The 25,204-nt window shown below is 38.7% G+C and overlaps 1 protein-coding gene across 1 annotated transcript in view; it reads right to left on the reverse strand.

Moving 5' to 3' along the window:
* LOC135216611 (X-ray repair cross-complementing protein 5-like) overlaps positions 1-25,204 on the reverse strand; it is a 187,351-nt gene that overhangs the window by 25,154 nt on the left and 136,993 nt on the right. Inside the window, 2 exon segments of the mRNA XM_064251991.1 lie at positions 6,483-6,643; positions 7,969-8,096. Coding sequence (XP_064108061.1) covers positions 6,483-6,643; positions 7,969-8,096 — 289 coding nt within the window.

The following is a 25,204-nucleotide window of genomic DNA, read 5'->3' on the forward strand; positions in this document are numbered from 1 at the left end:
GAATATCCTGTGACTGATGAACAAATCCCAAAAGCAAAGTATGACCTAATAGGATGATGCAACATTAAAGAATTACTTTTAAGGTAATTATTATCTGGTGACTTGCACATAGCCCAATCCCAGTAGGTACACCATAAATGCAAAAGTTTTGTCCAAAAGAAATGGAATAACATTCAAAAATTACTTTAAGGTAATTATTTACTGCCAGCTTGCTAATAGCCTATGTCCGGTGAACAATCACACACATGCAAAAGAGTTTATCCTAACTGAATGGCATTACATCAAGAACTACTTTTAAGGCAATTAATATCCAGCAACTTGCACATAGCTTAAGCCCAGTAAGCAAATCATAAATGCAAAAGTTTTGGCCTAAAAGGATGGTGTAACATCCAATACTTATTTTTTTAAGGGGGCCGGCCAGGAAGCCAATGCATATATGGTGGTATAGGGCAAAAAACACAAGATCATGAAAAAATTCATGGAGCTTTGCATGGCAATGAAGAATGTGTATGCAAAATATTTTGTTAAAATTCCACTTATGTACTTTCATAGTTACAGGGCAATTAGTAAAAGTAACTCAATAAACCAAAAACATTGATCCATACAAGAAAATGCAGTATTTCTTTAACATAAATTTTGATATTTATTACATTTTATTATAAAAAAATTGTGAGCAATGGCATCTGTAGAGATTCCATGAGTCACAAGACAGGAAAAGACTGAGCTTACACCTTTCAGTGCAAGAAGAAAGGTCAGAGAGAGTACACGTTCCAGTTTCACCTCTGACATTTGCTAGCTTTTACGTCTGTCTTTTCTTTCTTTCAGCAAGAATTTCATCATGCCAAAGAGGAAGACAAGAAAAACATCTTGCTGACAGACTAAAGACAAAAATTTGCTCTGATAAGAGTTCAGAAGGCAATGATATTAATGAGTTAGTGAAGGAGCGAGAGGGAGTGTTGGAGAAAAAGGAGCACCTGTCTCAAATGACACAGTGCCCCAGGCTACGATCTTATCTGACCTCGCACCCACTCCTAGTATTTCCTCTGCTGCTACATCTACTCCCAAGACTTGCATTGACATATGTACCTCATTGTTGGATAGTAAAGAAAGCAGCAATAATAGTGAGGTAATAGAAGAGGAAGATAATAAACTTTTTCTCATAAGCAGAAAATGATTACGAGAAATTTGTGGAAAAAGATTGCCTGGGTGTGAATGTTAAAAAAATTATGAAGTGGAATTTGAAAATGATGCTTTTGAGATAAAAGTTAAAAGATCTTGCAAGAAATGTCACCTGAGAGAGACCTCTTCACCTACTAAATGCCCTCCAAATGAAAGTGTAAAAACATCTGCCGATATATTCAAAAGCAATGCCAAGTTGATTAACCATTCAATTTTAGAATATTATGGATTTGCGGGAATTAAACGCTTTCACGTAGCAATGAGAATAGAACCCCAATGGGAAATTATAAGTTCAGGAGGTACTTGAAGTATTTCTTTGAGGAAAACATTACAAGACTTGAAGTATTTCTTTGAGGAAAACATTACAAGACTTGAAGTATTTGTTTGAGGAAAACATTACAAGACAGTGCAAGAAGACATAGATGGAAAAATAAGACAATATTAGAGAAGAGTTGGATTTACATCCAGATAAAAATGGAATTTTGAACATTAATGTGTCGTACGATGGAACATGGATGAAGAGGTCATGTGACAAATGTTGGTATGGGCGGGGTAATTGAGGTGGAGACAGGCTACGTTGTAGGCTTTGAAGTGCTCAACAAGTTCTGCCATGCTTGCTCACGCAAACAGTTCTCGCTGAAAAATAAGGAAATAACAGAAGAGGACTATAATGTTTGGAGAACTTTGCATGACCATGAATGCACAATAAATTAAAGAAGAAACGTCAGCAGGATGATTTTATGATCCATAATAGACAGTATAAGTTTTAAATTCTGCAGGTTAACTGCAAATTTCATTTTGTCTCTTGATTTATACATTTGAGGTGCTTTGAGGTTTCTTAATTGTAGTACAGGCAGTCCCCGGGTTACGATGGGTTCGGCTTATGACGTTCCGAGGTTAAGGCGCTTTTCAATTATAATCATCAGACATTATTTCCAGGGTTACGACGCCAACAACACTGATCTGGCAGATAAAATGACACCAAAAATGCAAAATAATCAATTTTTGAAGTTTTTTTTATGAAAAATGCAATAAGAATGCAGTTTACATAGTTTTCAATGCACCCAAAGCATTAAAAGTAAGGTTTTCTTAGGATTTTTTATGATATTCCGGCTTACGACGCATCTCAAGAACAGAAACCCCGTCGTAACCCAGGGACTGCCTGTACTTATTTGTTGAGAATTAAACTCGACAGTTGACTTTGTCATAACTGATTATTAAGGTGTCTATTTTTTATTTAATTATTTCCTTCTTGTATTGCAAAGATTCAGAACATAATCCATCCTCATTATGGTGGGCTAAATGATATTTTCGCAATTGAACAAAATTATTTATGCAATTCCACATCGAGTCTTTTATTTTGGTTGCTAATTGGTTGCAAGCACTTATAAAGCACTCATTACAACCACAAGGCTGAGCATGCTTGTTGTTGGTAATTGTTGATTCAGTCTTTCTGAATGGAGTGTTGCCCCCTTTATTAAAGACTAATTTTCCTGTGCTGGAAACTTCTGATTTTGTGTTTCCATTGTTTTTTGTCCTCTGAGGTAAGGAATGTTGGTTTAAGGAACTACTTGATTTGCTGTTAAAAGATTGTGGTTCAGTGGAAGATTGGTGTGTATTAAGAAGACACATTTTGATTCACATCAATAGTCTAATTTTCATTAGTACCACACAATGAAATACAGTAATACTTTGGGTTACGAACCGATTAGTATACAAATTTTTCAACTTACGAAGTGACACCCTCATTCTGGAATACGAATTTCACTTGGAATACGAATGCGCGAATTTCCATCATGGGAGGCCGCCTGCTTTGTTTACATCGGACATCGGATGAGCGTGGGATCTGCGAACGCATTTTTTTCGGCCAAAACTCAACGAGGGTCACGTGACTTCCTCCCACGCATCCCTTGACCCTTTTTAAACCATAACTCTTTCACTATCTCGCTGGCGGTAAGATTGAACGCATCTGTCCGTGATACGCTCTCAAATTTCCTTAGTGATTTGCGCACGTGTTGTGTTTCCGTGATAGTGCTTATACATTACTATTACTATGACGAAGGCAAGCAGCAAGAAGGAAACGGTCGCAATCAACGATCTGCACTATTTTGAAGAAAAAGGAAGAAATTAAAGCCAGTTAAGCATCAAAAGGTGTCACAGTATTGACGAAACAACGGCCTTATATTCTCGACAATGTAGAAAATTTGCTCATAGAAAAATATTTTTCAAAATTGTGAAAGACGACACAGTGTCGCGTAAGCGTAAAATTAGTGATCGTAGTGAACGGTGCTCTCTAGAGAAAGAACCAGAAAGTCTTCCAGAAGTGTTCACGGAGGGAGATTTCCCCCCCAAGCCCTAACCCTCTCCTCCTCACCCTTCCCCTCCTCCCGTCTCCGTCAAGCCAGCAGCCACACTCACCAAAGGTAAAGTTCAGGTTTTACTGTGCATGCATATTAAATCTAGTGTTTATATTTAATTTCATTTTTCAATTTTATAATTTTATGTAATTCCTACACGAACTTTCAACCTTAGTGAACAAAAATAAATGGAAAAATATGAATTGAAATAGTCATTCATGGTCGGGTGGAACGCATTATTTGCTTTTTATAACATTCTTATGGGAAAATCCATTTAGGTTACGAATTTTTTAGGTTACGAAGCAGGTTCTGGAACGGATTAAATTCGTAACCCAAGGTATTACTGTACTGTAATCTGTGTCACAGGTTGGGATTGTTAGTGGTTAACTGGTCCATTGCAAGTCTTGTTGATTGTTACCTTGTTGTATGTGATAAGGATGGAGGGCAGTTGTGAACCTTCACTTGTGATGAAGTATGCACAATTTCTTTTTTGAACTCCTCAATTGATGCAGGTGGTTTTTTTTTGTTAACTGATTGGACTTCTCAGCATTTGATTTTTTCCCTTTAGGTGGAGTCCTTTCCAGGATTCTTTTCTTTTTGTCATTTCGGGAGTTGGAGTTATTTGACTCTTATTCCATTGCGGTTCCCATAGCAAAGCTATCAGAATCTTCAATGTTAATAGCAGCAGCAGTGGATAGAATGATGTTCTTATTTTGGATGTTAGTAGTACTGGCATGTTGGATATGTTGCGTACCTTTATTATTCAGCTGCTCAATATTATGCAAGTTTTAGGTTTTTAACAGCAGTTGTGAAAGAAAGATTTGTGGATGGATCAAGGACTTCTCTTACTTTCAACTCCAGTCTAGCTTCTTTAGCTGTCATTCCTGTTCTGGCCATTACCAGTTTAAGCTCCATATTGTATTGGTAAAAGGAGCACTCTTTAGATCTAACATGATGAGCTAACCCACAATTGGCACACTTTGGAGGGCTACAATATCAATATGTAGTATGCTCTTAGGATGATAAGACTGCACATATTGTCTTACTATGACATTTTCTGTATGTGTGGCCAAATTTTGAGCATTGTATGCACTTAAGTGGTTTTGGTATTAATGGGCATACTTCTCTACTTTGCCAAAGAATTTTAGTTTTGCAATTTTAATTTGCTTATTCTTATCCCTTCTACTTGGAATTGAATAAACTTCTAGGTCATGGACATACATACCTTAGTTTAAGGGAGTCAAGTAGCAAGTGTCTTGGAGGTAGATCTTCACCCTCAATGTTACGTAAGATGACTGTACCTTGTACATAATTTAACATTTCATGGCTTCTCATTGTTACTTCCATGCCATTAATTTCTTTTATGTTCAAAAAGGTAGTGGACTGTTTTTCAGTGGTTACTTCTAGTAACCACTCACTAGTTTTGGTATATCTGCAGTCCACTTCTTGGGATGGACACAGGTTCAGTAATTTGTTTTCAACTACTACAGCAATTGGAATTTTATGTTCTGCTTTAAGGATCAGAGATCTTGACCAGTTCTCTGATCCAAAAAGGTGGTCAAAATGCACCAGTGTAGGGTCCAGTCAGAAGTTTCTTTTCCTTTTTGGGGCCTGCTTTGTGCGTGATGCCAGTGTTGGGGGTTGGGAGGGTTATTCTCCAATTTTAATGTTGTTGCACCCTGACAGGTGATCTAATACTTCACTTGAAGCAGAATGGTGGTTCTTTGGCACGCTAGTGTCATCTACAACTATGCAAGGGTGATTAGAGAAGGGGGTTCCAGCAGTCGTCAATTGAACCACGACTGTACCATCAGAGGGTCCAGGGGTACTCAAATCTTTATTTATATTTTCCATAAAGATTAGAGGGGAGAAAAAAAATCACTTGAAAACCTTAATAAAATATCATGTCTTTCATGGAGTTTATTTTTTCACCAATGGCAGAAGTGAGAACTGACTCCCAAATGTCCGCATGCCTACCCTACCCCACAGGGGATGGCCCACGTGTAAGCTAAACCTGCTAGGTTGGACTGAGAGTATTACAAGAATACCATCACCCCCCCCCTAATTATGTTATGGGCAAACTGGATAGAATGCCAAGAGTCCTATCCCCAGAACCAGACCCACCTGGAATCCATGGCCCAGCCCTGAAGAATAGTTCTGCCCTTGAGATATCGAATTGATATCCCTTAGGTCCAAACATTATTGGGTAGTTGATGGTCCTACCAGTTTCCATTATTTAGCTTTGGATATAAACCCAGTTCCAGCTATGATATCTTTCCTTATTTATCAGGTCCAATAAATTTTTGCAAAAGTGGAAAATTCCACAAACATTAATCCAAAGAAATATTATTATGGTATATGGGACTCTTGGACTCGAACCCATGAACAAATTCCTGGTGTTCAAGAACCCCCTCACCATGTCAAGGTGGTCCCAGGTTGAGGGGGTCTATGATTCTGTAAGCGATAACATTTTACCAACATTATTATACACAAAATGAGGATACAAGAAAAACAAAAAAACATATCTGTGTGGATAAGCAAAAGAGAGCAGATTCATCAACCACAACTAGGGAAAACTTTAGGTAAAACTTAAAAAGTTTATGTATAACAAAGCCAATGACTACACCAGGATGTATACAAAACCTATACATACTATCAAAATCCTTTCTGTTACAAAATGATTTTGTTTTGTTTGTTTGTTTGTATGGTGCTTTTACGTTGCATGGAACCAGAGGTTATTCAGCAACGGGACCAACAGCTTTACGTGACTTCCGAACCATGTCGAGAGTGAACTTCTATCACCAGAAATACACATCTCTCACTCCTCAATGGAATGGCCGAGAATCGAACACGCGACCACTGAGGTGGGACGCAAATACCATACCAACCACGCCGCTGAGGCGCTAAACAAAATTATTTTAATTTAAAACTAAAAGTCAAACATACTCAAAGTGAAATTTGGAGCCTCTCCTTTCAGAAGTGCATAAAAGTCTTCAGTGGGACTAGCTGTGGTTATTTTTGTTACATGGGCTCTCGTCAAATCACTGCTGGTCAAAGTGTCATCACCATCTTCAGACTTGAGCTTTTTGTTACTCTCATCCTCATTACTGGAAGATAAACAATATTGGTGAAATACACAAGGAAAAAAAGTAACTTTTTCAAGAAAGTTCACTTTAGAATATACATTTTCTTTATCTTCAAATATAATTATTCTAATGGTCAGTAATACATACAAAAAAGCCCATTTGTGCTCAAATTATTATATACCGTAAATAACATTCTTCCATAAATTACATATTCTGTTTTCAGATCTATTCCATCTTAAATCACACACAGACCACAAGTACAAGGCATTACCACATCCAATGTTAGGAGACCATTAGGAAACAGCGTCAGACATCATATAACTAAAGTTCTATATGAAACTTCTCAATACTAACCTCACAGGTAAATATATCTAGAATATTAGGGTACATAACTGTGAAGGAATCAAATGATTCTCAACCATAAAATCAAATATCAAAATCATAAATGAGGATGAAGATTCCCAGAACAGAATAAAGAATGAAGCTCATACTGCAAAATAATAATGAACTCATCCATCTTGCAATTCAGGAATAAACTACAAGTAATACAGGAGAATAGGATATATTGACAATATAATGAACTGTTTAAATAATAAATTTCTCACTAACAATTTATAAATTTCTCACTAATACTTTCCTATAATATGAAAAGTCTGATCATAGCCTTGGTAGGCAATTTCATGCTTAAATTATCTTACAAATAATCCTGTATAATACAGTTAAAAAAGTTAAGTATATCTTAGTTTAACCAGACCACTGAGCTGATTAACAGCTCTCCTAGGGCTGGCCTGAAGGATTAGATATTTTTACATAACTAAGAACCAATTGGTTATCTAGCAACAGGGCCTACAGCTTACTGTGGGATCCAAACCACATAATATGGAGAAATGAATTTCTATCACCAGAAATATTTCGCTCAATCCCTCTGATTCCCTGTTGGCCGAACCGAGAATTGAACTTCGGACCATCGGATTAGTAGCCGAGCGCGAAATCCACATGTCCAACAAAGATCTTGTGCTCAAACAGACTAATCAGACACTAAATTCAATACACTACTGTTACAAAACAATGATTCCACATTTAACTAAAAAGCTCAAATGAAAATAGGTCCTCAGGAAAACTGTAAAACTTTTACCTACTTAGAAGTCCTACATGACATTCCATATTATAATATTAGGAGAAAGTGAACTAGCATTAGGTATGCAATGATATAAAAACAGTTATTATCATTACAACTTGAATACATGGTGTATTTATGTTGTATTTAAGTTGTTATAATTCCATATAAGTGGTTATAATTCCATTTAATCTGAAAGTTGACATTTGTGAATTATCATCATACATACCTGACAAACAAATCTCCATTGTCTCTCTTGCTTTTCTTCATTATTTTCTTGGTAGGGAATAGAGGGATTAACTTTTTAGCACATTCATCTCTTCCATCAATAACTTCTTCCGGTGGCTTTAAAATATTCTGTAAAAGTAAAACTTGGCATCAACAAAATGTATTTGCTGCAAACAAAATTTATTATACAACATAGCATAGTCATCTCTTCCATCAATAACTTATTTTGGTGACTTTAAAATAATCTTTAAAGGAAGTAAAACGTGGCATAAGCAAAATTTTTTGTTAAAAAAAAACAAAAACAAAAAAAAACCCAGCATAATACAACATACTGTATATACTCATGTAACACGCGATCTCACATATGCAACCCCAAAATTTTCATGCCTTAAAAATGATTTTATCCCGTATCTCACATTTCATGCGAGTTAAATTTACAAGACTAAATAACAATAGGCTAACCTCTTTTCCTCCTCTCTATCTATTCCAGTTTTTCGTTAGGCTAACCCCTTTTCCTTCATCTCTTTATCCATCACATCTTCTAGTTAAGTTAAAAAGAGTAAAAGAATCACATCTTCTAGTTAAGTTAAAAAGTAAAAGAGAATGTCAAAAGTATTAGTAATGTTATACTTATTTTGAAAACGCATACAGGCAGAAACAGCAGATTTGCTATGAAAAATCAAATCCGATGGCAACAGCCTTTTTGCTTGCATTTCAACCATTGTACAATAGTCAAAAATTACCGTAGTTATGTTACAAATGATGTTATGGAGAATAGGACTGATATATTTTTACATTACTATATCCTTACTCATGGAGAAAAGATCAGCAGCAAATGCTGCTAAATTCAATCTTCAGCAAGGGCAAATGCTGCTAAATTTAATCTAAGTTTTAGTTGAAGTGGGGGAAAGAATGTTGATCTGTTAACGACTATTATCGTGCATCGGCAACGTGGTTGAAGCTTTCGCAAACTTCGCCAAAGCACCATCCAACTCGACCATAAACAAAATTTGAGAGAAACATGTTTTAATCAAAACTATTGGGTATGAAAGAACACAGTTTACTGTTTTCACTCCAATAAAAGATAAATATGTAAAGCTCGTTGTATTCTGATGAGATTAAGTGAAAATATCGAACAGAATCTGCTGATTTTTGTTTATACAATAAACATGACCTCAGCGCCATCTAACAAAAAAAATTACAAAATTTTGTTCATAAACAATATGTATTTAAGTGATATTTTGATTTGAAAGCACTTCGTATTACATAAAATAACCTTGCCCCATATAAATAGAGTATCTTGTGATTCATTTGTGCTAACTAGAGGCAAGAAAGTTACTCTGATTTGAATTCAATACAGCAAAACAAACTTACCTCGCAATCGCCCTCAGCTGATTTCCAAACCAAAATATTGATTGCTATGTTTGTATTTTATAATACAAACAAATAGTAATATGAAAATATGACAAATTTGTAACTAATTTATATTTTTCATAACTAACAAACCTGAGGTCTTAACATTAGGATTTACTAGCGCCAAGCTGGAAACCGGTAGAATTAAATTAAACTTGTGTGATCCAGGGACTACTGGTATTTATACCAGGTCACGGGGCATGTATACCCAGAGTGCCCTTGGCGTTATGTGACCGACCCGCTAGTTATACTTCTAACCCAGTTAGACTGCTAGAGGGGTGGTTCGAGGTGGGCCCTTCAACTGTTAAGACCTCAGGTTTGTTAGTTATGAAAAATACAAATTAGTTACAAATTTGTCATTTGTTCATATACGAAACAAACCTTCAGTCTTAACATTAGGATAGACTTACTTATTGGAGTGAGGTAAGTCTGTAACTGACTGGGAGTTTGCCACCTAAATCCATTTCTGAATATTAGGAGAATTCTTAGAGAATGGACTATAAACTTTGAACCAAAGATATAATATTTATTGGTTTCCCTCACTGGGTGCTAGTATCATGCCGTGGTTTATAAACTATGGGAAATAGGGGACCCCCTATACTCATAAACCACTCTTGTCCCTTGTGTCTGGATCTACCATCACCCCTCCCTTCCAACTACTGAGAGGGGTGTGTTGCTACTGGAAAGTATACTATACTCTAACATAACTTTACAGTATAGCTGACCACCTCACCTGCATCTAGTCCGTTCCAGCTCATGATGGTACTCTCCTTCATACTGCCCATAGGTAAAGGAGTAGAAAGAAAGTAGTAAAGACAAAAAGACCAGTCATCCCATTCATTTTACTTTCATACCTTCATCTTAGACTAGACACAAACTGACCCGCCTGGGGTACTGGATGAGCTATACCACATGCTGGGCCACCACCACTGGACCCAAGGAAAAGGTATCCAAGGATCTATAGGCAACACTGTCATGAGCCCTAGCCTTCTCCTGGCTATCTGACCCCTTGTCTTCTGTCATGTAGGCATTCCTGATCGTTTCTCTTAGCCAAAACGATATTGTATTCCTGGACACCTCCTTTTTGTTCCGTCTTGTACTTACGAACAACCTCCTGCACCCCAGCCTGAGGTGCCTTGTCCTCCTTAAGTACTACTCCTTTGTTACCCTGACGGGACACAGAAGCATCTCATCTTTGTCATTATCTACAAAATCAGCCAGAGAAGGTATGGAAAACTCAAACCTGCCGTCCGCTACTGATGGGTTTTGAGTTTTGGCCACGAATTCTGGCACAAACTCGAATGCCATTGACTTCCTACCTCTTGAGTGCTTTACCATAGACGACAGGCCATGAAGCTCCCCCACCCTTTTGGTTGAAGCTAGGGCCAATAAGAAGACTGTCTTTAGGGTCAGGCTCCTATCTGTGGACTGCCTTAGTGGTTCAGTGGGGGAGTTTTGTCAGACTACTCAGTACCATGGTCAAATCCCAATCTGGGGCTTTCAGTTCCTTTGGTAAACATGACTTCATCAACATGGCCAACTCCCATGAAGATGAAATGTCCACACTTTTCATGCGTAAGACCGAGGCTAGAACCACCCTGTACACCTTCACCGCAGACACAGACATATGCCTTTCTGTTCTGAGATATATCAGAAAGTCTGCTAATTGCTGAATAGTGGTACCGAGTGGAGAAAAGTTCCCTCTACGACACCAATCACAGTATGCTGACCATTTCCCTTGGTATACTGCTGCCAATGACTTTCTGATATTTCCTTCCATGTGCGCTGGTGCTTTTTGCGAAAACCCTCTCGCTCGCAAGAGATACTCGACAGTTTCCACCCGTGAAGTAATAGGGACTTCACCGACCAGTGGTACCTCTCCACGTGAGGCTGACATAGCAGGTTGTTCCATGATGGTAACTCTCTTGGTACGTCCATCAGGAGTTCCAGGAGGTCCGGAAACCATTCCGCCTTTGGCCATAACGGAGCTACCAGAGTCATTCTGAGGTTTTGAGACCCCATAACCCTGTTCAGAACCTGACGGATTAGACAAAAATGAGGAAATGCGTAGACGTCCAGATTGTCCCATGGGTGTTGTAGAGCGTCTTCTGCTACTGCCTCTACGTCCAGGAATACCGAACAATACACTCCCAAATTCTTGTTGTACCTGGTTGCGAATAGGTCTGATTGGCCTTTCCCACAACCTGAGCATTCTGTCCACAACTTGTTGGTGCAAGGGCCACTCCATTCCCAGGATCTGATCACTTCTGTTCAACTTGTCGGCCACCACGTTTCTTTTTCCCGTAATATATCTGGCCCTGATGTCTACCACGTTCTCTACAGCCCACTGATGAAGTTGAACTGTCATCATATTAACTGTCGAGACACTAGACCTCCTTGTTTATTTATGTAAGCTACTACTGTGGTGTTGTCTGACATCAAAACCACTGAATGTCCCTGCACCCTCTCCCGGAATTCCTGTAGTGCCAGAAAAGCTGCTTTTAGTCCCAGCACGTTTATATGAAGTTTCCTGTCCTCGCCGCTCCATTTTGCTGAAACCATCAGCTCCTCCATATGCGCTCCCCAACCTTCTAGTGACGCATCTGAGAACAGCAAGAGATCTGGTGAGGGTTGCTGAAGGGGAACACCCACTGTCAGATTGCTGTCCTTCACCCACCACAGCAGGTCTTTCCTCACTTCTGCCGACAAGGGAATCTGCTCATACGGGTGACCTACTATTGGCGACCAGAACTCCTTCATCCTCCATTGTAGAGACCGAAGGTGTAACCTCCCTTGTGGTACTAGCTTCTCCAAGGAAGTTAGAACTCCCAGTACTACCTGCCACTGTTTTGCTGGCTGCGTTTGTTTTTCTAGAAAGGGCTTCACCACTTGTTTGCATTTCTCTACTCTCTGGTGTGTTGGGAATACTCTGGCTTTTATTGTGTCTATGACCATTCCCAGAAACACCAGCCGTTGACTTGGATCCAACTGCGACTTCTCCCGATTTATCACAATGCCTAAGCTGTGACAAAACTGTAGAAGGGTCGCTCTGTCCCTGAGTAATTTCTCTCTGGAACTTTGCTATCATCAGCCAATCGTCTAGATATCTTATTAGCCTGATCCCCTGAGAATGCGCCCATATCAACACGAGAGCGAACACTTGTGAAAACTTGAGATGTTGTCAATCCGAAGCAGAGAACTGCGAACTCGAAAACTTTCTCTGCCAGACTGAAGCAGAGAAATTTCCTGGAAGACTGATGGACTGGGATCTGAAAGTGTGTCTTTCAAGTCGATCGTCAGCATAAAGTCCTTGATCCTGACTGCTTGTAGAACAGTCTTTGGAGTTTCCATTTTGAACCTGGTTTTTCTTATAAAAAGATTCAAAGTTGACAGTCTATTACTGTCCTCCAGTCCCCACTGGCTTTGGGTACCAGGAGAATCCTGCTGTAAAACACCTTTGACGGCATGGATACTTGTTCCACAGCCCCTTTTTCCATCATCTTCTTCACTTCCTCTTGCAGAATAAAAACCTTCTGAGGTTCTTGAGCATAAGCGAGGTGAAGCAATGGCTGTTCTGTCAGGGGGGGGGGATACTTCGAACGGAATCAAATACCCGACTCTGAGAACCTCCACCACCCACTGCTCTGCTCCCAGTTCCTGCCACACCTTCCAGTGATTTGCCAGGCAACCTGCTACTGGTGTCGCCGAGTGATGAAAGGTGCCTTTCCTATCATCTCAAGCCCCTTCCTCTTCCCCTAATCCCCCTTCCTCTGTTATTTTTATTGTGAAAGGGTCGATGAGTCAATTTCTTTGGGGAAGAGGGCCTTGTTGCCCTATTAGGGATATTATGCCTCACTGGCTTCTTCCGAGGTATTTGTTGTTGCCTTACGCCCATAGAATTAGCCTGACTGCTAAATGTTTTCCTGACTGCCTGCTGTACCAACCTATCGTTAGTGTCCATCCTTCTCCTATCTATGGCCTCTTCTAGTATGGCCTCTGGTAACAGCAATTGCGACTCTAAGATATTCCCATTCCTCATTGCTAGCAGGGAATCCAAATCAACAGTGTGACTTAGCCTGGCCAAAGCTGCATCCCTCCTCATTAAAAGGACATTTGCCCAAACATTGGCACTTAAATTTGTCAAGTACGCAATTGCTTTGGCACCTGATTGTAGCAATCTAATGAACATTGATTCATCCACTGCCTTCCTTGTCACTTCTGAGGATGCAATCTTTGCAACTGCTGTCGACCAAAGATCCAACCAAGAAGCAGTCTGAAAGACAGAAGAAGCTGTCACTTCTAATGTAGCAGCCTCTTGGCAAGTCATCGAAGGGCATTTCATTTTCACTTGATCTAAGGTTAATCCAGGCCTTAACCTTACCACATTTAGGTTAATTTGTCTAGCCAGTAAAGGAACCGTCGATGTCATATAATATTTTTTATGTTTCATCATTGCAGGGGGGATAAACTTAAACGATCTATTCGATCTTAAGGAATTATCCCTTCCCGCAATCCGTGCGTTTACGTGTTGTAAAACGGACTCCACATGATTCGAACAAGGCAACTCATACAACACCTTGGTATCCTTTTTCGCACCAAATGCCAAGTCAATCCCCGGAGGAAGCATACTGGCAGGTGTTTCCGTTCTCTCCGAAAGGTTATTGAATTGACGAATCAAATCAATCACCTCGACATACGAAGCCAGAAACTTTTGGTTCTCTCCTTCCTCCGGTTCTAGCGTACTGTGCTCTGCCACGGGAGACGCTATCTCACTCCTATCCCCTGACAACCGTCCGGGTGCTTCATGGCCATCTGCCCCTACGGCCGCAGCTTCTTTGATCTCTGCTGACCGCCGACGGCTCGATCCCACACAGTCAGCAGGAGAACGAGACCGGCTTACTCCTTCTCTGATCGCGGATCTAGAGCGAGAATCTCGCCTATATCTCCAAGATGAGGGCTCTCTCAAAACTGAGTTAACTTCCTCTTCATGACGATTAGTATAGTCTCCAACAACGATCGGAGAATTAGGCCTTGATCGTTCATTTAGGCAAACAACGCCTTCCACCAACGTATCAGACGAGGTTGCCAACTCGCTATTTTTCGACCCCTTAATAGGAGCCTTATCATCTTTCCTCCATATTTTAAACGGTCTTACAGGCGAAACTAGTATCTGTGCTCTATCCTTTGCTGCACTTTTTGCCAACGACACTGTAGATTTTCTTTGACTCTGTATAGTCTCTACTGGCAACTCCGCGTCGGCCGTTATCCCATCGGCCACCGACTCACTCGCTCGTTTGGACTCTTGTAAGCGGCTTCGTCCACTAGCTTTGAGCTTACTAGCCACTGACTTCCTGCCTTTCTTGCTGACTGGGATGTAACCGCCCTGGTCCGAAGAAGAAGAAGAATTCACTCTTCTCCTCTTGGCCCAAGAAACAGTCGCAAAATCCAGTATCCTCCAACGCTTGATGGTACACGCCGTGACGTCATCGAACTTAGCGATGACGCCGAGTTAGAGGAAGAAGACGAAGAAGAAGACAAATCACGCCTTTTATTTTTGCCTTTCTTATTAATTTTCTTCTCTAAATCCTGTAACTTCTTCATTACAGTGTGTACTGCTGAGTCAGAAAGCGTATTTGAGTCCGGAGGCAGCGAAGAAGACTGAGAATCAGTCGGCTGTGACGTCATCGCGTCTGCCATGTCGGTGTGTGACGTCGGTTGTGACGTCACCAATCTTGTAGGTAGAGATTGGGCTGCTGCTGATGGCATCCCTGCATTTGCAGCAAAAGCATCCCTGCGTTTGCAACAAAACCACCCCCAAAGTTCTGCATTGTCGTAACCAAAGAAGTTGTTGGCGTAGCCGCAACATTATTTCCCATAAAGTGCAAACCCGGGGGATGAGGAATATTCAGCACTGCCGGATTCTGCTGGAACCGTGACGCCATATACTGTGACAGCAAACCTTCCAAGGTTGGTACGCCTGGAAGACCTAGCATCGCCCACGTACCCTCCATCCTGTTCAAATCGGGAGCCGGCACCTGGAACAAAGATGGCGATGCTCCCGCCCTCGCTGCTGGGAACAAAGGAGCGTAAATATTATGCATCAAATTGCCCAAAACCCCTCCTGGCGTTTCTGAAAACGAACCACTAGGAGAAACTGAAGGGGTATGGGACAAATCAAAGGCTGGTGGCGAAACATATGGAGCAGTCTGGTGTATTGCCGATAAAAAAGAAGCCGACGACGCTTGGTCACCCAAAGATGGCGTTGACTCCTTTCTTTTGTATGGGCCTTTCTCATAAAACTTCCTCCACTGTTCCACCGACCAACCACGACAAACAGGACAAGGATTAGTAATTGTACATACATTTTCCCTGCACCTACTACACATTGGATGAGGATCCATTGACACCGAAGTTAGGAATCTTGAACAAGGAAAGCCACTGACTCCAGGGGATTTCCTTTGTCTCGCCTTCGAAATGGAAGAAAATCCCGACGGCGATGCAAAACACTCCATCTCTCCACTTACACTATTACAGCTCACACCACACTGAGCACACTCAGAAAAAGAGAATTAATAAGAAAAATTAAATTGAAATGGATAAAAAAACGGGCAAACTAAAACCGGCTTTACAGATAGACAGAGAACACGTCATATCTTAAAGGCGGTAGAAAGATAACTGGCGGGTCGGTCACACGACGCCGAGGGCATTCTGGGTATACATGCCCCGTGACCTGGTATAAATGCCAACAGTCCCTGGATCGCACAAGTTTAATTTAATTTTACCGGTATCCAGCTTGGCGCTAGTAAATCCTAATGTTAAGACCGAAGGTTTGTTTCGTATATGAACAAGCATATATTATTGGATGCAGTGAAGTAGAGCATAACTTTTTAAAAGATCCATGGAAAAGATGCATATCCATTATGTTTGTATTTTATCATATGTGAGTATATATATTAGGGCTTGTGCCTTGTATGATAAGGCGCCCTATGAGGTAATGTTAGACTAGCGATAATCTTACGCTAAGTCGGTTGGTATTGCACTTCCATCTTCAATGGAGTGTCTGGGGGTTTGTAGATCACTTACGAAGTCGGTATTATCTTGTTGGTTATTACGACGATGTGTTAAACTCATGGTGAGGAGGTTCTTGTAGAAAACACTAAGTATAAAAAATTATATATTCTTCTGAAGTTTTACATGGTGAAGATCAGATATGATTGTACAAGTCTTCTAATAACGATAGCTTGATCGCTTCTGCCAATGATGATGGCTAATCCTATTCCTCTACATGATAAAGCTTAGGTAAAGAGGTACAGGTCTTCTAATGACGATAGCTAACTCTCTTCTGCCTGTCTACCATCTCTGTTACAAGTTATGAAGGAACAGACAGTAGTTCGAACATATGAACATACATACAAATGACATAGTTTCATACGAACACACAATCAAATGAGACACGCTACAGATCACGTAGGCCGTTTGAATCATGGGTCGGGGTAGTTGTCTCAAGCAGGGAGCTTGGACTGTTTCAAAACAAATGAATGACCACAGATGACGGCATGTCAACTTAGCCTACATACTTATTGTATACGTCATCTTTAGCGTCTCTAGTCTGATCACATTCCTGCAAGCAATCTTTTATATATATGGACTAACATTCCATATTTTTATTATGTAAACACTTACATCAGCTCGGTCAGCTACCAAAACCAACCACTGAATATTACTCAAACTTGACTTGCATTTGACTTATAGGAGTGTGATACAGACACTATGTGAATATATATATATAAGTAAATAAAAATTCATGGTGTACATGAAATGATTCAAGTAATAAGATATAAAACAATGATATTGGTAAATAATAGTGATCACGTGATATATAATGATACAGTTTTTCACTTCATCTCTTTAAGATACTTATGCTACAGAAAATACTAATGTACTCTGATAATTGCATAGAATGAAGATTAACATGATAAAAATCATATTTTAATTGATAAAAAATTTCATATATGAATTGATAAAATCATTAATGTTTATGCTGATTGATTCGTTGATTTTTATGCTAAATGTTATATATCTGATTCATTAATTCATATACTAACTCATAAATAACTGCAGATATTGGTAAGATAAAAGTTAACAGATTGATTATAGGCTACCTGATTTGTTATTCATATAATTATGATTAATATATGTGCACTTTAAATAGATTCCTATTGCGTACACGCAAAGATATATTTAGATTCTGTTATTTATGATCATTTATATAAGAGATTCCTATTGCGTACACACAAAGATATATTTCGACTGTTATTTATGATCAATTATATATAGGATACATGATACTTTATATATATAGGATACATGACCGAGGTTATACTACTTCACTTTTAACTAGCGTTCGAACAACTTTTCGTCCATTACACAGTTCCAGACAACCACCTATAGCCAATGAAACGGCCTTTTTCAATGGTTAAAACAAGGGGAAAATTTGCCTGGGCGGGTCCAACGTTCTATTTTTGCGCTCATACTTATTCTCTGCATCCTAAGCTACACGATTACGTTCGCGATGAATAAAAAAACATCCCCAGCACGAGTCCTTCGCCAGCAAAGTAGAGTTGAATATCCTTCGGGTCGTAATTGTCGGAAGTATGTCCCTTTTTGTAGTCGATTCCGACAGCCGCCGGAGCGTTCCGCATTAAAACGAGATTAACGACGAGATACGGTGTCGGTCGAAGAAGTCCATGAAATTCCTTTCACATTGTAGGCGGTTGTTACTTGACTGTAGCCGTCCGCTGCGACGAACGATTTTTTTTTGAAGTTGCGATGTGAAACTCTCGTACTGCAGGATACTGTAACCAGGTTCCATTAATCAGCCTGCAAGTGAAATTATACTTGTCACAAGGGCAAAGTAAATTCAGACAACATCCAAATACAGGGGAGGGGAGAGAGCCATTTAGACCAGACTTAACCCACATGAATTCGCTGATATTTTGGAATTCAAAAGAGTCCGCTGTACAACACCTTTTTTATCCATGGCATTAACAATGAGTGAACCTATCCAGGTCTATGATGACTTGTAAAAATATCCATAATTATAAAAAATAAATAGATATCATTACGAATCTCAAAGAAAATTCGATATTACTGGTAGTAAGTTACTAGACAAAGAAGTGGAAAACGGAGCTAATTGTAAGAATGCCAGGCAACATAAGAGTCAAAGAGAAGATTAATCATGATTCTGTATTTCTCTATGCTAACTGAAATTAAGTTGTGATAAAATCTGATCCCATGTGCCCCTAACAAAAGTTTCATATTCAATTTTCTCGCGCGCATCCTCTGAGGTTAATTTTAAAAACTTTATTAATAGGTAGGAGATGCAACGAAAAAACCCCTATGTAACTAATTTCTAAATAAACTTTGGGTTTTTCAAGGAAATGTGACATTTTCCCATAAATGTGATTTACCTGGATTGTAATAAGCTAATGTTGCAAGTAAATAATCCATATCCATATCGTGATACTTCTAAATGTCTGAGGTTCAGAAAAAATTAATTCATTTTGATGTTATAGAAATTCTATTTCCTTATTTTGTTTATTAATTTTAAAATGATTGCAAGTTGCATTGCGCATACCGATAGACACTTGTACCTAACGTCTGCCTTGCCCATGAGAAGTTCGGGCTAAGCATTCCTTTCTCCAGCAACCTGCTGCAAGCAGAGACGACACACAGATGAAGCCTGTGTAAGCAGATTATTGAGGTTAAAAGGAACAAATGCTGATACGGCAATGATGACGTCGTCACTTGGCAGGAGATTGCTCTCAGCCAGCTAAGAGTTACGTTACTTGCTGTAAGAGATACGACTTTAGGATAAATTTTTTGTTTTTTAATACTCGACCCACACGAAAAGAATGTCTGAAAAAAAAACAGTACCAAAATTGAACAATATATTAGTTTCATGTTGGAAATCTGCATAATTGTAATTATGTTAAATTAAATATTCCTTATTCAAACTATATGAAAAAAGGTTTCCATACAAATTCTATATATATTATTAGCCCTGTATAAGATTCATATAGGATTATTTCATAGATAACATTTTCACTTCTAGACTTCCTGACTTTAAAATCTCTTTTATTTTATTTTATTTATTTATTTATTTAATTTTTTTTTTTCATTGACTACGAATATAAATCACCGGGACAGACAATATGTCAGTAGGTTTTGATATGTGTTTGAACTTTTAGCTTATTTGTCATTACTAAAGCGTTAAGTTTGAGTTCAAATCTTTACGCATATATATTTGGATATTTAATTAACCTACGTTTTGCTTATTGATTTTATCGTGATTCCTTCCTTTTTTATTATAATTTGTAACCCTTCCGACTTCTTACGGAGTTGTATTATATTGACTCCACTTGTATCCATATTTATTTTATTTTTTATATTTATTTATTTATATATTTTCTTTTATATATATTTGATAATTAATGGTTGGCTTGAATATGTGGAAAAGTGTTCTAGCGGCGTACCGTATAAGGCTACTTGCGGCATCAATTCTATAGATACAAGATATAAATGATAAAGGTATTTAAAACCGCGAGAACCGCTATAATCCAGTTCGGATCCAATATCACGAGTTGTAACTCGTAAGACATTGACACTTCCTATTTAATTATCCGTTATTCTACCAAACCGATTGACTCTGGGTGATAAAATATATTATTGGTTTTCTTAATGGAAAGGAATTCACACAACGTGTTAAGGAGATTATTATTGATTTACACCACCCGAGTCACAGATTATTATGTGTTGAATTCCATATTTACTGATTTAGCACTCATAAATATTCCTAATGCACTCAATTGCGGTGTTTTGTTTTTTAGTGCCTATTACTTCTATATAACGTGTCAAGGAACTATTAACACTAAGAAGTGTTTATTCCCTCTGTCAGACTCGTAACTCTGTTAATAATTCTAAGTATATTCTTTCAAGGATTGATTTGGCACAGGATAGGCCCCTAAACTGACAGGTGTCTTAGTGTGTCCCTTGTTTTCATGACACGTGTTACAATCAGTTATGTGCTTTTTATATCTGTAAGCATTGCAGGCCAGTAAAACAGTGATTTGGCTTTCTGTGACATAATAGGGAACCCTGGATGACGGAATGCAACCAGTTTATGACGATTGGTATGAAAGAGATTATTACTACTACCTGGTCGTTAGTCATCCGCTGTGTTCTTCGGGTTTTCCTCGTCACGGACCTACATATAATATTACATTTGATTACATTATTCTGATACACATACTTAAAATATACTTTTGCTTTAGGGTTTCTGCTCGAAGTGTTTATTGTTTTTGCTTAGCCACTGACCCTGTTTCGGTCCGAAGTGTTTATTGTTTGCTTATTGCTGCTGACACTTGCTTTGTTCAGTTTGTAACAGTTCTGCGCTCCGACCCAGATATTCAATGCTCGCGATCTCTTGGGTTAAGGAATTTTCTTGTTTAGATACGGTTTTAACAATAGTCACGGATGTTTCTATATCTTTTAGTCCAATTAATGGTTCTTTGCTGTATGGTGCGGGATTGCGGGATAATGCGTCAGCTATGATATTTGCTTTCCAAGGTAGATATCTTATCTTGGCTCCAAAGACCTGAATGATCATTTGTCACTGAGTTCCTTTTGGACTGTGATTAAAGCCTTTGAAAAACTCGGTAAGTGACTTATGCTCAGTGAGGACTTTAACAGGATAGCCGTAGATTATGAACTTGAAATGTACTAGTGAGTTAAAGATACCTAGCCCTTCCTTGCCTATTACTGCATATTTACTTTCAGAGGGCTTTAGTTTACGTGAATAAAAAGCTATAGGGAAGAACTGTTTATCATATTACTGAAGTAGTATCCCTCTTACCCCTTGGTCAAAGGCGTCTGTTGCAATAAAAAAAAATTCCATATTTAAATCAGGGATTTTTTAAGTTAGGTGAGCTGCATTATTCCGCTTTTAAGATATCGAACGCCTGTTGATGCTTTTCAGACCATAATAAATCTACGCTCTTCTTCGTAAGATCTGTTAAAGGAGCTGTCATGATTGAAGAGTTACATATTTACATACGATTGTAATACCCACTACAGCGCAAAAGTGCTGTATCCCCTTTTACGTTAATAAGTACCGGAAAGTTATGAATAGCCGACACCTTACCATGGACTACTTTTAAGACCTTGACCAGACACATAAAACCTAGATAAACATGTTCGGTTTTAAAAAATCACATTTAGATATTTTACTCTGAGATTATTTGTCTTTGTCTCTGTAGCACTAGCTCTACTTTATGTGAATGTACTTCTAAGGTATTAGAAAAGATTACAAGATCATCCATATAGGCATGTAGGTTATCCCCTAAAAGTCTCCAAACACTATATTGTAATTGGGGCGCAACGTAAGCCGGAGGCATACGTAAAAAATTGATAATGTCCCCTGAGTGTGCTGAAAACGGTGTATGAGGTACAATCACTTAGGTAATGGTATCTGGTAAAAGCTTTTAAGTAAGTCCAAGTTGGTGAAAAAAAAATTTATTCTAACCTAACAGAGATAAGATGTCGTCGGTACATGGCACTGGAAACTATCGGGAGTCGTTTCCTTGTTTAAGCGACAGTAATCTGCGCAGATACGCCAAGTCCGATCTTTTATGGCATGATGTTTGAGGGAAAAATTATATGGGCTTATTTGATTTCCTAATGACTCCTATTACTAACATTTTTCAACTGCGTCATTTATCTCTATTTTGAAATTTCATTGAGAATCTATACGAAGGTACGTAAATAGCTTTATGTTGTCCTTAGACCGTGTTTTGTGTTAAATTACATCCGTTTTTTCCAGAGATCACTCGCCAGTGGAGAAACTTCCTGGTATTCAGATAAAAGATAAAAAAAATTTCTGCTGAATCACCTCTGCTTGAATGACTTAACGGATATTACTTTAGATAGATTATCAGAGAGATTCATCTACGACTGGTTGGGCGTGATTAAAAATTAGCAACAATAAAAAAAATGCGATCTTTATAACTTCCGTATCCACGATATGTACACTTTTAGGGCTTTGTTCGCGGAAATCGTTATATTTCAGAGTGTCGGGAAGGATTAAAATTTCATTTCCCAGCAAAGTCTTTTTACACGCACTAAGACATTCGAGGGTGCATGCTTCTCGAGATTTTGCGTGCAAAGTGCGACTGCGGTTGTGGGAGAATTCTGTTGGGTCATTTGAACAATGTTACGATTTATGAGACAAATGATTTGTTCTTTTATATAAGTTATTATTTGATTAACTGTCTCATTTTTGTTCAAACGGATTTTAATATGTTTGAAGGTTTATAGGATTTTCCTTTGATAAACACGCCTTATTTTGCAGGATGTAAGATAATATTTTGTATACCCCTAGATGGATCTTACAATTACACTACATACAGATCAACGTTTTTTATAACTATAGAGGTATCTGTAAGCGCTCGCTTATCCGGACTTCTCATTAGAGAAGTTCGAACAACAGACGGTGAGTCCGTAAATACAGGATATTACGTCTACTAAAGAAATAAACAAGATATTCTAATTTTTACGGCGCGTACAGTCGGGCTTTATCCACCACTACTTATAATAACTTACGTATTAAAAAAAAAACGAAAAACCTGCTCTGATTCTTACTTATACGGTCGTGTGATTCATAGGAAAAATCCTTTTTAATTCAAAAAGATATCGGTATGTAGAACCAACATCGCTTTTCCCCACTCTGCTAGAGTCGCTTATTGTGTGGAATTTTGCTTTGCTTTGAAAACTCGGCAGATTTAACTGACCTTGACCGCTTGACTAGGTGACACAGTCACCGAGTTTGCTTGTGATTCTGAACGACGGGCTACTGTTTCTATTTCTTTTTGTAATAATTAGGATCCTTCTCTTTATTACCATCGGCAACGTATTGTGTGTTTTTAGCATTATGTTGCTGGTTACGTATAAAGCAATGAATGACGAACTATTAGGAACTGAGCGATTACTAATAAGACAAGTTATCACTACTGCATACATATTAACTGTTGTACTTCATTCTTGCTAAAATTTGAAATAGTGAAGGGATCCTGGTCAGCGCATTTAGCCTGATGAAAGTTTTTTACAGGACATGTTATTCCTTGCATCCAGCCATATTTTAAAGTTGAGTTGAGTCATTGAGGTTCGATATTTTATATAACTCAAAAAACTAAGGCTAAAACTGCGATCGGGACTTTGCAAAGGAGCATTTATTGTCATGACCCGAAATAGTGTTACCTCTAATTTATCTAGATTTGTACGGGTGTTCCACTTGTTTTTGTGTGTTTTCTAATCACTACGGTGCTTAACGACCCTATCCATGCATCTGTATAAATACAGACGTCCACTGCGTAAACGCGTATTCACTGTTTGATATAATTTGTTACTTAAGGGATTAATAATCACCCAAAATGATAAAATTACATAGTATGATTATGATATTTCAGTAGAACTTCTGGAAACAGACACTCAAAGATAAAAACTCGCAGTAGCGAAATCTCAATTATGTAGATAATTCTGTAAAAAGTAAGAGTTAAGAATGTCTCGTAACTTCAGCCACAGGAATAACGAAATTCGACCTGCAAAGGAAACACAAAGTTTACTCCAAATGAATAAAAAATTGTACTTAGCTTGCGTTTTGTGGGGGAAGTCACGGGTGTTCCGATAACGACACACGGCCTTGGTCCTCCTTCTCTATTTAGCGGGACGACCTGCCTGTGGCTTCAGTTTCCCCCCCCCCTGACGCGCGTTGTTTCGATGATTCGAGCCCTGAAAATCCGATGCTGCAGACGCGTTCGGTTTTGTTTGTTTCTTGCAGTGCCGGAAACGCTCACTAACGATGTTTTTCTTGAATGATTCTAATGAGAGACGAAGCTTCCGTTGCCGTAGGAAAAGGACACGTCTGTTTTGTTTCTTGAAGTTATTCACTAAACGATGATACTAAGTTGCTTGACGAATTCTTGTTGTTTTCTGAAGTCGCTCACTAACGATGATACTAGGTGCTTGAAGAATCTGCTGCTTTCGTCGTCGTTGTTACTTCATGATTTATTATTCTGTTTTTTTTTTCTTCGTAGGACGTTGTAGAGTTTTCTTCTGGTACGCTGGCCACCAATATTAGGGCTTGTGCCTTGTATGATAAGGCGCCCTATGGAGGTAATGTTAGACTAGCGATAATCTTACGCTAAGTCGGTTGGTATTGCACTTCCATCTTCAATGGAGTGTCTGGGGGTTTGTAGATCACTTACGAAGTCGGTATTATCTTGTTGGTTATTACGACGATGTGTTAAACTCATGGTGAGGAGGTTCTTGTAGAAAACACAACTATATAAAAAAAATTATATATTCTTCTGAAGTTTTACATGGTGAAGATCAGATATGATTGTACAAGTCTTCTAATAACGATAGCTTGATCGCTTCTGCCAATGATGATGGCTAATCCTATTCCTCTACATGATAAAGCTTAGGTAAAGAGGTACAGGTCTTCTAATGACGATAGCTAACTCTCTTCTGCCTGTCTACCATCTCTGTTACAAGTTATGAAGGAACAGACAGTAGTTCGAACATATGAACATACATACAAATGACATAGTTTCATACGAACACACAATCAAATGAGACACGCTACAGATCACGTAGGCCGTTTGAATCATGGGTCGGGGTAGTTGTCTCAAGCAGGGAGCTTGGACTGTTTCAAAACAAATGAATGACCACAGATGACGGCATGTCAACTTAGCCTAAATACTTATTGT

The sequence above is a fragment of the Macrobrachium nipponense genome, chromosome 6, assembly GCF_015104395.2.
Source record: "Macrobrachium nipponense isolate FS-2020 chromosome 6, ASM1510439v2, whole genome shotgun sequence".
NCBI lineage: Eukaryota > Metazoa > Arthropoda > Malacostraca > Decapoda > Palaemonidae > Macrobrachium > Macrobrachium nipponense.